Genomic DNA, 14,028 nt, shown 5'->3' on the forward strand with positions numbered 1-14,028 from the left:
GGGAGTTTGCCTCACCTTCCCCTCCACACTCCTGGGGAGAAAACCAGTCAGAAGGACAAGGAGGGAGCCGGCGTGTCCCTGTGGCCATCTCGAATGTGTGGCAGCAGCTGCCGTGCCCAAGAGCAGCCTCTGCGCTGGCAGCAGCACAGACAGCACTTGTGATTCAGCTCTTTTGCCATTGCCTGAGGGACCAGGCACAGGGGGAGTGAGCTTGGAGATATGGACAGAAGCTGCAGCCCCGGCTGGAAATGCCTTGCCCAGGGCACCCAGCCCTACAGCAGCACCCCTCAGCCTCTGTGCAGTGACAGCTCCAGGACCACAGCATCCTTTGGAAGGGGATATATCCAAGCCACCTCAGGGGAGGTACCCACTCAAAAGGGTGTTTTTGTGGGAACACCAAGGCAGTTTCTGGAGCCCCCGTGGGCTACATTATTTCTGCCACCCTCCAGCAGCTTTCCTACCCTGCTCTGAACAACTGAACTGGATAACCTCGAGAGATCCCTTCCCACAGGAGTTACCCTAAAAACCCCAGCCCACCAAGAGCACTGCAGAGGGTCCACAGGCCTCTGCTAGAGGCACACTGGGAGAGCAGGTCCAAACACTGTTCCCTACCCAGCTCCATGTGGAAGCACTCATGTCAGCATGTGCTGTGGAGTTTGCAATAAAGGCACTGAGTCATGAACACATTCAAGGCTGTTGTAGAGAGGTCCCATGCTCCTGATGGAGCTGAAGCACAGCCTTTTGGGTCAGCTCTGCCCAGCAAGGAACCCTCACATTCACTGATTAGATGTGTAGCAGTGCAAGGGCTGGAGGAAAATCTCATCTCTCGTTTGACTGGTGCAATTTTGGGGATGAATCCTACTCCAGGCCAGGCTTGCACACACTAAACCACTCTCCCTGCTGCTACCTCCAATAGCAATCACAGGAAAGACTAAGCCATGAATTGCCTGAGGCAGTTCAGACCCACCAAATAGCAACTCCAATGCTCTCCTTGGAAGGGAACACACCTTTTAAGGCTCAATTCCAGAGTAAGCAAAGAGAAATATTCTCCCAATCACCACTGGACAGTACCACAGAGCTCCTCCAGAGGCCACAATCAAACACTTTGACAAAAGCCAAGGGTGGCTCCCCCACAAGCTGCCTCCAGCACAGAACTGTAGCTGCCCTGACCCACTTCAGTTCTGGCTGGATACAAGCAGAGATGCTGGTTGGGTTCCTGCTCCAGTTACTCCTCTATTTGCATCTTCTGTTTTACAGCATCAGCACAGATAAAAATAAACCTGTTTTAAGAGAAGCCGCTCAAATGGAAGCTTTAAGAGTCAGATTGAGAGCACCTTCCATTAGAAACCAATTGTAAGCTCAGGTTTGATACTTCTTTTACTTATTTGATACATATTTTATTCTGTTAAGGATCAGATACCACTGCCACATGAGCAGTGTGCAGCTATTAAGTGCTTCCCACTCCCCAGCACTGGTGGCTGGAGCCAAGCACTGAGGAATCAGCCCACTGAGTGTGAGCAGCTCTTATGGAAACACATTCAAGGAACAAGAGCCCATTAAGTACCCACATCAAGTAAGTACTTAGAAAAGCACTACAAGCACTAGGATGGCATGGGACAAGCTTTTAGTAAGGCTGTCTCAGGTACTCCTGGAATACCATCACCAGCAGGAGACCCAGAGAGTCAAACCAGCTCCCAGCTTTGTACCATCACACTGTTATCATCCAGAACCTTCACACAGGAAGCAGCATCACATCTGTGCTTCCATTACTACACTCTCAACATCAGCAAGGTGCTCCCAAAGAACCAGGCTGCCGGGAAAACCTGTCCTCCTTTCAAGGGAAGAAAGGACACCAAGAACATGTATTTCAGGACCACCACTAAAACTCTGGATACCTATTTTTTTGAACTTGACACAGGTCCAAGGTCAGCAGAAGTTGCTGTTCCCTCCTCATCCCACCAGCCACACAGCCAGCAGCACAAAGAAATCTTCCACTGAGTATTCTAGGCATACTTGAGCTAGAGTATGAAAGGAAGTCTCACTCAGGTGAAGTGCTCTCCCCCCATCCAAAATGCCCCTTTCATTACAGAGCAGGAAAAATCATCCTTGGATATTCTGATGCCAACGTAGTGTTGTCCAGACACTGAGCTCTCCATCAGGATGAGCCTCTGAAATCTTCCTCTAGCATAAGGAGAAGGATTTACACACAGCCAAGCAGGAATACACAGCAGCCCAGGACACACCTAGGTCTTTCTGAAGCCACTTGTCCAAAAGACAGCAGGAAAAACGGCAGGGAGCAACCTGGACATGCACAAAGGAGAGCTCTGTGGAGCTTGGCATGGGTTAGCCAAGCAGCAAATTAAACAGATGGAGAACTGGGACCCAAATCCTCTGCCCCAAGCTCTGCATCCAAGCACTCAAACCAGCAGCTCGAGGAAAGCCAGTGACTGCCATGCTGTATTTATAAACAGCCACCCCAGGCTGAGCAGCAACTCTCCCTTGGGGGGCTCAGGTGCCCTCCACCACACACAGCATTTGAGGACACTGAAAACAGCCTGACCTCAGAGAGCAGCTTATGAATCCCTCCTGCTGTTATCAAGAAGAAAGGCAAGGAGTCCATGACAACAACCATTCTTCCTGTGCAACAGGTCTTTTCTTTCATCTTTCAGACGGGGTTTTGCCTTGAAGACTTCAGAGAGATCCATGTTCTGAGACCTCACTATCTGCCAGGCAACGCACAACAGACTGCCCACAGCTTCAGCCTGGTAGATTTTAAATAACTACAGATAAGCAAGCTTTTTGCAAAAATGAGTTGCTGTGCTCTGGGAAGCAGAAAAGACAAGCACTGAGAAGATTCAGCAGCATTTTCCTACCATGGGCCATTTCCCCAGAACCAGAGCGACAGGAGCTGCAACCTTGCAGGTTGGAGAATGAGACAGCAGCAGCCGCCCCGCAGAGGGCACAGATGAGGCTGGAGCTGCAGTCTCAAGAGCAAATCCAAGGAAAAGCTCAAATCTGTTGCTGTACCAGCAGCTCAAGGGTCACACAACAGGCACAGAGGCAGATACAGCAAGGTGCTCCATCAGATGCCATCAGGAAGAGCTCACCTAGAGAGTCCAGCATCCTCTCCAGAAGACCTGATCTTGCTAAAGACACTCCCAGGTTAGCATTGCAGACTTAGTGTTAACAGACTGGTTTTAGGATGATTTCCCCATGGGCAAGTCTGCTGTCCCACATAGGGCCAGCTCCCAATGTAGGGCAGGACAGACCAGCCAGACCGAGCAGCTGGCACACAGGCTGAAAGCCAGGCAGGGAGACCCAGAATCTGCACACGGATCTGCAGCACACCACTGCTCTCCAGGCAAAAACTGGATCGAGGCCCCATTTGCTTGCACCCCTTGAGAAACAGGGCAGCGAAGGTAAAGGATACCATCAAGGGCAGTCCCACCTCGCTCCTCTTAACCCCTTCCTTGTCTCTGAACTCCGAGATCTCAGCACACGTGTCCGCCTACTGGGAGGCTAAAGACAGGGAAACACTGCCTCCAGAAATACAGAATGGCAGGACTGGAAGTGTTAAAGGCCAATTTCCTGCACAAGTCCCTCCCCAGGTCACAGAGCAGGTTGCTGGGACTTGCTGAAGTATTTCCAGCCTGACAGACCTAGTGGCAGCAGAGCGTTTGAGACACTTTGCCTGCTGTGAGACAGCAGTTCAATCCTACAGCCAGGAAGTGCCAGCAGCTTGAGTCTGCAGCAGCCACTGCCTCCAGAGAGCTTCTCCAGGCACCAGCAGTGCCTCTGGCACGCTCCCCAGAGGTCAGCACACACCCTCTGTGCATTACAGGCTGGGTGCAGAAGGAAAACTCCACTCAAACAACCCTGTCTGTGTGCAAGGGTCTCAGTGGCCCTTTGGGAACAGGGGATGTAGGCAGGATCGGGGCATAAAAACACCAGCCCCACTGTTCTCTGACATCCAATCAGCAGGCATCTGCTCCTACTGCACCAAGCTGTGTGGTGACAACACCCTGGGAGCACAAGGTGACACCAGAAGGCTTTGCAGCCTAAGGTCCTTCCCAAGCTGATGAAGTTCTGTGCTGGCAGAGACTATGCGGAGGAGAGGTCCCAGCTCATCAGTACTCAAGCACAGCACTGCAGGGGACCACATCAGCAATATTTTTAGCCTGATTGTTAGCTATTTTGTTGCATTTCCACCCTTCCAGCCACCTCTCTGTGGGTCCGCACAGCTGAGTCACTGCTGGAACCTTCCAAAGGCTTGGGTGCCAGCGGCACAACAGCTCTGCTTGGCAGTGCCAGCCCTCCCCCATGTCCAGCCACAGCCCAGTCCTGCCGCAGCCTCACCTCCCTGCTGGACGCCCCCATGGAGACTCCAGGCCTATGGGCTGGGCCAGCTGCAGCCTCCCAGGCCTCAGCAGCACTCAGACACAGCAACATCCTCTCCATATCCTCCCTCTTTCCATCATAGCACGGACAGGCCGCCTGGAAGCACCAGCATCTTCCAGCTCCTTAGACCCACACACAGCTTTTAGACACAGGACACTTCTCTACCACCCAGAGTGTTCCACAACCTTTCAGAAAGCACTCCCAAACTACAAGCTCTCTACTCCTAAAGAGCTCCGCTCCTCCAGGGCGCTGAGGAAGGGCTAAGGCCCCAGAGAGATGGAAGGTCTGAGTGGCTGAAGCAATCCAAAGCTGTGCACAGGATCAGCCTTTCACCTCCCAGCCAGCCTCCCATACCATCCTGGCAGCTCTCAGAGCAGGAGAGTAACAGCAGTGCAGATCATGAAGCACTCCTGGCCCAGCTGCTGCCTAGCCAGGGAAAGGAGTGAGAAGGAGAACATTGTCTCAGGACCACAACATCCCCAGCTGCTGGGCACCGGACCCTCTGCACAGCCACTGAAGGCCAGAGGCTGCTCTGTACAAGCTGCACTTGGGCAGGCCTCACATCCCAGACACCCTCTCTCTGTGTACTAATGGGAATACCAGGAGCCAGAAGTGAAGAAACCAGCCTCTTAAGACAGCACTGGGTGCCATTTTCCACCAGCTGTTACCACACTTGCCACAAGCGGCCAGTGGGCACAGATCATCAGAGCCCAAGGCTGTGACTGAGGCAAGATCCTTTCCACAGCTCTACCCAGGCCTCTGCAGCAGGCAGGAGCTCCAGCACAAAGCACTGCAGTCAGTGGGGGCACCTGACACCAGATACACCCACCCTCTGTGAGCAGGGAGGTCACCAGAGCACCTTCAAATCCTCTGACTCAAGCTCCCTCCTGAAACCAGCAGCCCTTCCACTGCCTTAGCAGTAAATTCCCACCAGCAGCACGGCCATGCCAGCCCCACCACTCAACCCCTGAGGTGCAGAGCCCGCCCTGAGCTCATGCCAGCGCTGCTCGCCTGCCTGCCGGAGCACTGCGGAGACATCCACGCCTCTGCCAAGGCAGGCTGGCAGGGAGCCGGCCAACAGAGCTCTGGAGATGGCTACGGAGGAGCAGGTGGAGCTGGGACATCCGCACCGAGCGGCTGCCTCCATGTGTGACAGCCTCATTCTGCAGCATGCTGCACCCCGAGCAGCAGGGTCACTCCATGGGATGTCACCTGCTCCAAGTGTGCTCTTCCTCCATTAAAGGTCCTGTGATACAGGGAACAGCAGGGCTCCAGCCTGCCAACAGCCAGAAGGGGCTCAGAGCACAGCTCTGAGGCACCTGGCTGGCCCACTGCACACTAACAACTTGTTTCTCCTTCCTCCTTCGAGGTCTCAGCTGGCAATGAAAGTACAGGCAGGAGCATGTGGTATTCCCTGGTTCATTAGGGGAAGCCCACAGGACCATGTGGAGGTTTGCTCACGGGAGCAGAGCACGGCTTAATAAAGCTACCGCAGCTGGGCTGCAGGCAGACCTCAAGTGCCCATGCCAGGCCCCACATGCCAAGTCTTGTGGAAATTAAATGCAGAAACTCAAATGAGCTGTGCAGATCGAGCTGCTCAAACTCTGCTACCCACCAGTACTTTTTTTTTTTGCTGCTTTACAACTCATGCAGCAACTCAGAACTGTGTCCCAGAAGCACTTCCTATGCTCAGGACAGCACCCTCTTGCCCCTCCAAACATCTACACAGGCAAATCCCACTGCCCAGCTCCCCCCTACCCCAAGAGGCGATCTATATTCCTGTCAGCACCAACTCCATGCCTGGGGCCTCTGTGTCACCCAAGTCTGCGCAGCAATGCACTCCCCTTTTAACAAAGCAGCAGCATGCTGCTATAAAGGGATGAGTTTCTGTAGCAACCAGGCTGTACTTGTACAAACTCTGCCAAAGCACTAGATCTTTCCACAGACTGATACTTTAGCGAACACACCGTTTGTGAAACTGGTTTTTACATGCCTCAGAAGCTAGCAAGTGAACTCTTTCCCGTCTTACCCCTCTGCTCCAACATCAGACTGAGGATACATTAAGTTTGTGCACGCAGCACTCCTTTCTCCTGGGATTTTACAGGGAAGGCTGGTGTCTCAAACAGTTAACAGGACCCCACATCACTCCAGGGGGAGGCACCGAGCATCCCTGGGATCCCCCAGCCGATCCCAGCTACAAAAGCAGACTGGAGAGGATCAAGGGGGAAGGGCACGCCAGCCAGCAGCGCGTGGCTGCAAGCCCACACCCTGCCCATCACGTAGGTTTGCGCTGGACCAGAAGAGTTAAAACAAGAAGCCATTCCACTGCATCTCCTGCAGCCCACTGCCAGGCACAGCCCGCTATTTCTAGTTGAGCGTGGGAGTGGAGAAGGATCCCTCCAAGTCTCCCACCCAGCCAGGGAGCTGCCGGCTGAAGTTGTTGGGTGCTGGCTGTACCACACCCCACAGCAGAGTTGGGTCAGGGGGCTGCCGGGACTTTGGCAATCGGGCTCAGGGGGGCCCTCTGCAAGCACACTCCCCCCACCTGCAGAGCTCCCTGCCACCAGGGATTTCCTCAGGCTGCCGGAGCGAAGTTCAGCCTCACTCCTACCCAGCGTGTTCAGCCTCCTGACACCACACCCCCCACCCACTCCCTCCAAACACAGCAAGAGGATTTCTCCTCTCCTGGTGAGGTTATTCCTCCAGAAGCATTACAGCTCTGAGCAAAACAACCCCGGGCACTTCTCATCTGCAGTGAGCTGACAGCAGAGCAGAGGGGGCTGTGGCACAGGCAGCCACAGCCTCCCCAACTCAGCTGTCACATTACACAAGCATCACGGCTCAAGAAGCCCCCATTAGCCACCGCCAGCGCCCTGTTACACAAGCACATTGCTCCACATTAGCTTGAAACCAGCCAAAAACACACACACAATCCAACAACTGTTGCTGCATGTGTCAGCAGACTCACCGGACTGTGTGCTGGTTTGTGCTGCAGTGTCAGAGTCCTGGGTGCTCCAGGGTCTGTCCCACCCTGTCAGGTTGAGGGACTGCAGGCCAAGGCACAGATCGTTGGTGTCTGGGAGGCCACGGGAAGACTCTTGCGGGGACGTAGGGAAGAGCATCCTGCTTGCCACTGCTTCTTCAGAATCCTGGATGTCTGCTCGGATGGAGAACAAACAGAAGCTTGAGAGTTCAGGGCTGCTTTTTTTCTTTTTAAAGCAGGAGTTTTCCAAAGCGTTAAGCCCCAAGCCAGGTCTCGTGCCACTCTGAAGCCACAGCTCCTGCAACCAGCAGTTGCACCCCAAAAGGGAGGGCTACCATATGTCCAGAATCCAGCCCCCCACCCCCCTCGGCCCCTCCACCTTCCTATCCCGTCTGCATTACTGACTGGGTCAGCATGTGACCAGGCTGCTGATGCTTACTGTGCTGACAGTGACGTCACTCAGCCATGCAAGAGAACTGCATCAGCTCTTACAAAATAAAGGTAAGAAAAAAGGATAAGATTTCCCCTGACAGACAAGACGGTAGCAGGAGGAAAGAGGAGCAGTTCCAGTAAATCAGGGGAGGCAGGCAGCACAAAGCAGGGCTCGTCGGCACAGCAGACACCAGGCTGGAGGCAGCAATCCCCTCAGCAACGACGAGAGCAGCAGCGACAGAGCACAGTTAGTTTTAGTGCTACCCAGCTCTCCTGTCCCCGCCTCCCTCCACCCACAAAACCCAAAAACACTTTAGTCCTGGCCAGCTTCCACCTGCTGGCTTCGATTCAGAGCCGATGCAAAGCTTCGCAATTCTGCTGGCATAATCTGTTTGGTTGAGCCTGGCCACTGTGCCTCACTGACTCGGCATTGTTTACCCCTGAGTAAGAAGGATAACCTTCAACCCTCAGTACCCGGAGAGCAGCCCATTATCCCCAGTCCGGCCCAAGCGGGTGCATCCTGCCAGTACAGGAGGAAGAGGACTGAGCAGACCCATTTCACATCAGGAATTTCTCATGGCCTGTTTACCTTTCACTCGCCTGGTCCCCCCTTTCCCAGCCCTCCCCTCCCCGGCAGGGTGTTCACAAGCCTATAGTACTGGAGATGTGGATTCTCGCCTTGGTTAAAGCCTGTGCCAACAGCCTAAGGAAACACAGCAGGTTCATAGTCTGAGAATTCTAGTTTAGCGCAGGGATCTGGGGGCTGGTGAAACCACAAGATGCTCAGCTGTGCTACCCGAAATCTGAGTCAGAGGGCATTTATAAGCCAACTCCCAAGCAGCAGCAGCTGTCTCCTCCTCCTCCCCCTGCCCCCACAGCCTCCCACTGTGCCATCAGATGTACACCTCACTCCACACACTGCTCCCGGCTCTTCCGCAGGCGCTGCAGTCGCTCCAGTCTGTCACATTATCCCTCACGTGAAGCCCCAGCCATCCCAGACAGCCCAACAGTGTTCCTGGCCTCCTTGTCTGCATCCACAGCCCATGTCACTTGGATGCCCATGAGCAAAGCCCAGGCAAAGGCAGGTGGCAGCTGGGGAACCCTATGTGTGACACACACAAGTCACTGCTGCCAGAGGCAGGACACTTGCCTTCACCCCATGGCGATTTGGGAGCACCAGCATTCCCAGATCCCAGTGAGGGGACTGAGGCACTACAGGCAGGATCAGAGCATTTAAAACCATAACCTACTGGCAGCACGTCACCTTCCCCCCTCCCAGCTCAGCCTCCTCCACAGCACTCCACCAGGATAGCATCCACCACAGTGTTTCCTACTCCTAGTAGTACTAGTAGAAGCTGTAGAGCCAATTCAGTCACATTACTACCAAGCACCTGTAACAGCATCTATTCCTCTGACAGCATCACGCTGCATCTCCAGCATGGTATTTCCCTGCATCAATTCTTCCCAGATAGTTTTTTGATTGCTTGGACATCTCTAACACAGGGAGGAGAGGATCAAGACACAGTGCTCAGCCAACTCAGTTCCCACAGCAACCATAACTTGTCCATATGAATATGTAACATTCCTGCCTTTATGAAAATGCACAAGTGCTGTGCACAGATCCCTGGCAGCGGGAGACTCCCTATCCTTTGGGGACCAGGGATCTTGCTAGGTCTCAAAAAATAATTCCCACCAGGCTTCATCTTTTGGGAAGCATGGACACAGTAATGACACACAGCACAACTTGAATCCCAACAGTCTGGATGAAACCCACGACTGAAGAAATAAAGAAAATGGGGAACAACTCTTATCTATGACAGGAGACCTTCACTCTGCAGGGTCCAGCCACATTTTCCCTCACTCTCCACATTTTTCAGGAAATAAACTGTTTTGTTTAATCAAACCAAATCAGATCCAAGCAAGAGATCCATGATTCCCTCTGATTACTTCAATCCACATTAAAAACAAACTCTCTGCAATCCAGTTACAGCTCTAACTGCAGAAGCACAGAGCAGAATCCACTCAGATAACCAGCAGTTTTTAATTAGACTTTTTCCCATCAGAAGCCAACAGCCAGCCCAAGCTGCTTCCCCTTTAATACTCCCAGCCAGGATACGCAGAAAGGCAGATACAGGTCATCCAGCCAAAATATCAACTAAAAAAAACAAAGAGAAGAGACTTCTGGACTAGTTATTTTTAAAAGTCAAGAGTCTGGAGATGTGTTACAAAGCAATCAATTGTTGTAGGCAGAAAAAACTAATCAGACACTAGAGCAGGAAGAATTAAATTTCCGACAAAAATTCAGTTACAGGAGTCATAACCAAGTTATTCATAACTAAATGTCTACCAAATACTAAATAACTTCACTTTGTAACCTGACACAGCCCAACCCAAATGCTTTACCGCAGTTTTTTCCAAGCACCAACCACCAGCACAAGCCCTTCCAACCTGGATTTTTCCCTGGAGTTGCCTCTGGAAGCCAACCATCCTGGCAGAGGGAGCAGTGCTGCACTGGGCTCGTGCCCGAGCATCTGGGAGAGACTGAGCTGCTGCCTCCCAAGCCTGTTGGGTTTGATTTCAACAGTATGATGAGAACAAAGTCCTCAACAAAACACTCCCTCACTGGGGCCTTGGAGCAAGTGTCTCTCCTGGGTGACTCCCTCTTGCCTGTCCAGGAGATCCCTGTAGCCAAGTCACACTGCAGCACAGGCCAGACAGCTTTCCAAACCACTGCCCACATGAAAAACTGCATTTTCCAGGCTCTAACTGTGAGCTCTGGATTTAAGACACTCCAAAGGCTCTGGAAGGTGTGCTCAGCTCTCACCTGCAGGCAAGGACAGCTCCCACAGCCCCAGCCCAGCCAACCCTCCCCACCCACAGCACACTTTAGGCAGGTGAGTTTCCAAACAGGAAGCTGGGCTGGGGAGCTCATCTGGTTAAAACCAAGCCACAGGGAGTTAGTTTTAAGCCTCGTTCATTCCCCTGATCCAGTATGCAGCATGGCTGCACCAACCAGGCACTTCAAACAAGAAAACATTTAGGAAATTACAGGCTAAGCCTGCGTGGGAAGGATCCACAGGGCCTGGCAGGAGAAGTTGTCATCCACAGGCAGGCTGTGGGTTAAGGGAGCAGGGAGCATGATGCAGTTCCCAGCCCATAGCAGCAGCATCTCTGTGCCATCAACCTGGAAAGGTGCTGCTTCAATCTAGCACGAAGTTATTCAGATCTTTGAGCCTTCCAGATCCGGATAGGCAGCTAACAATCCAGCAAACAGTTTTTCTTCCTCTGGGTTTTCTCAGAATGGTTACGCAAACATGAAACCAAGTCAGATCCCATTCCTACCACCTTCATAGCCAGGACAGCTCCCCCTGTGCTCCCACATGCTGGTTTCCATCGGGGCCTGAATACAGATTAAACCCCTCCTTGAATGTGGGCCCCAAGCATAGAGGGCAGCAGGAGGATAAGCTCAGCTCAGCTGTAAGCTCCATTCACTGACAAAACCAGGGATTCACCCCATTGGACTACAGCTCTGACCAAGGCTGAACTTCCAAACCAAACCCAGAGAAGCCTTCGGATGACAAATAGGAAGGCAGCAGACAGGAACAGCATTGCTTTGCCTTTCGCACTTCTCAACATCTCCAATTGTAAAGGCTGGGAATTGCATCCCTGAAAATTAAGCCTCTGAAGTGCCTACTGCACACTACAAGACAAATACCCAAGTGAAAGCTTTCAGATGAGCCAACTGTATTCCAAAAGTGCAGTGCAGATCAGAGACTTAGAAAAGCACTTGTTTAGCATAAACCTACTAGTTACAAGAGGTTTTTCTGAAACAGAACTAAGCATCTCCCCTGTAATCTGAAAAGTTCCTGAAGTGGAGACGCTGCTGCGTGACCTGTTTCACAGCCAGATGGAGGAGTCTGCCTTATTCCCTAACCACAAAAACTTGAGCAGCTGACAAACAGCTACTTCAGAAACCAAGAGGCAACAGTCTTGCTGGTCTACCTCCCTCTTCCAAGAGTAACAGAGACTGTCACAGAATTACAGCATCAAAACCTCAGTGACAGAGCTCAGTACAAATCAGAAAACGGCTGGATCTTCAGGAACACCACCAGTCTGTGACCACTGCAGAGTACAACAGCTCCAGGCTAAGTTCCTGCTCTGCAGAACATTGACCTGCTTCCATCTGCACATCTCATATAAAAGCCAATTACTAGAGCAACTTTCCAGTAGAGAGAAGCATCATACTTATATAGGCAAAGACCTGGCCATGTGACACTTTAAACCCTAAGGCCAACAAGACCGAGGGAAGCAAGTGTGCTCTTCTTCTGGGGCACAGGTGTGCAATTTCCCTATTCTGGATGTGTACCTGGCATCCAGCATTTCTCTGGGGCAGGCAGAAGGTTCTGCTAGCTTCAGGTGAGCTCCTGCTAACAGTCTCACTCTGTCTCAGTACCGCCAGGTAAGCAGAGCTACCTTTTGGGTCTCTGTATCCTAGGGGACTTTGTTCCCTGATCCAAGTCTATGCATATCAGGTCAGCTGCATCCATGCTGTCTGGAATGTTTCCTTGGGGCTGCAAGGCACGGAAGAGCAGTCAAATTTACATTACACTATCAGAGACACTTTTTGGAGGACCAAACAAGGGATAGGTCATTAATTGACTGCAGTTAAGACCAAACAGGAAGCTGATTTAGTCATCAGCTAGTCTGGGTTTGCATTTGTCCTTCAGTTTTCCTTAAATAAAGCAGCCACAGAGTCATTAAAGCCTGATGGGCCACAACTAACAGCCTTCACACACTGAAATTGGCACCTGAAGCCTCTCCCATCAAAAGGAAGTCATTTAAGCATCTCCCATTTCTTCACACTACAGACTGACAAGTTAGAGCAAAATAGCTGCTTTGTTGCTGTTAAATGAGCAGTGCTTAATGAAAGACAGAGCAGCGGTTGCTGGGACATTCGGGGTACCTACAGGTCTTTAAAGTTCCTTTTAAACAAAGAACTGCCTTCGGTTGAAATCAAGAACAAGCATGCAAAAGAACAAGGGTGATTTCAAAAGCTAGTGTAGGTAGCAGCACCTTCCACCCAGCAAGGCCCAGCTTTAAAGCCTGGCAAACAAACCACCAGCCAGTTAAGAATCTGCCCTTGCTCACGTTCTTATTCAGATAGGTGATAAACATATGCAACAACCTTAAAACCACATTCCTTGCGAAGCAGCTGCTCAAGGACAGGCAGCTGCTCCAGCAGGAGATGCTGACTCTTGCCTCTGTCAAGGCCACATCGTCTCTCCCATCTCCAGCACCACACAAAAAGCCACTAAAGGTTAAAGCCTGCATGCACTGAGAAAGTTCTGCCTTTCTCCAGAAAGGACTGAGACAGCCAGACAGGCAACAACTGTGAAGCACCATGACCCTGTCCCAGAAGCCACCAGACAGGTTCTACAGTGACAGGTCTCCCCACAACCACTGCATCCCAAAGTCTGGAAGAGCACCCTGAGCCTGGTGCTCAGAGAGCTCCCCACAAACCTCGGGGCAGGGGGGACAGCCCGGGCATCCCAACACTTGGTTGGCTTTGACAAGGCAACCAAGTTCACCAAGGCTTATCATCAGCTGAAAACTGATCTTTACAGAGATCCAACTTAATGTGTGACGAGCTGAACCTGCAGCAGCAGCCCCAGCTCTGCCCAGAAGAGGATAACACTCTGACTTGCGTGGATCCAGGAGTGCTGAATCAGCCTGTCCTCTCACATTGCTCAAGCTGCTGCTGGACTGATCCCAGCACAGCCTCACCGTCAGCCCAGTAAAGTGTCTCCACACGTGCTTCCCAATAGCATTAATGACAGGTCATGAACTTCTGCCATCTCTTCACCACGTGTAATCCTCTTAGTGCTCAAAGGGGCTTCTTCAACACAAGTCCAAGCCGGGATAAATTTAGTTTGACCTAAGGATGACAACTGAAAAGCCTGAGGGACCACAAAGAGATTAAAGTCCAAGCATTCAGTGCTGGAATAAAGACTCTTCCCCAAGCTCTGCCATCAAAATAGTTTAGGTTGCAAAAACAGAGTCCTTTCACCTGTTATAGCTACTACACTCATGGTGGATCTCCAGATCCATTAAGCCTGCCCAAAGCAAGGAGTTCCATGATAATCTAGTCTAACTACACTTGGTCCTGCACAAAGTAAAAGCACAACAGATTCAGGAATTCTTCAGAAGTGACTAGC

General features: G+C 51.8%; 1 protein-coding gene across 3 annotated transcripts in view; it reads right to left on the reverse strand.

Annotated features, from left to right (window-relative positions):
* Positions 1–14,028, reverse strand: part of CPEB1 (cytoplasmic polyadenylation element binding protein 1) — a 38,347-nt gene that overhangs the window by 15,750 nt on the left and 8,569 nt on the right. For 2 of the 3 annotated variants that reach the window (XM_066328638.1, XM_066328637.1), the window contains exon 3: positions 7,367–7,555. In XM_066328638.1, the coding sequence (XP_066184735.1) occupies positions 7,367–7,555 (189 nt within the window). Of the gene's footprint in view, positions 1–7,366; positions 7,556–7,820; positions 8,021–14,028 lie in introns of those variants that run through there. The other variant, XM_066328640.1, reaches the window with a different exon arrangement.

This window comes from Sylvia atricapilla, chromosome 13 (genome assembly GCF_009819655.1).
Source record: "Sylvia atricapilla isolate bSylAtr1 chromosome 13, bSylAtr1.pri, whole genome shotgun sequence".
NCBI classification, from domain to species: Eukaryota; Metazoa; Chordata; class Aves; order Passeriformes; family Sylviidae; genus Sylvia; species Sylvia atricapilla.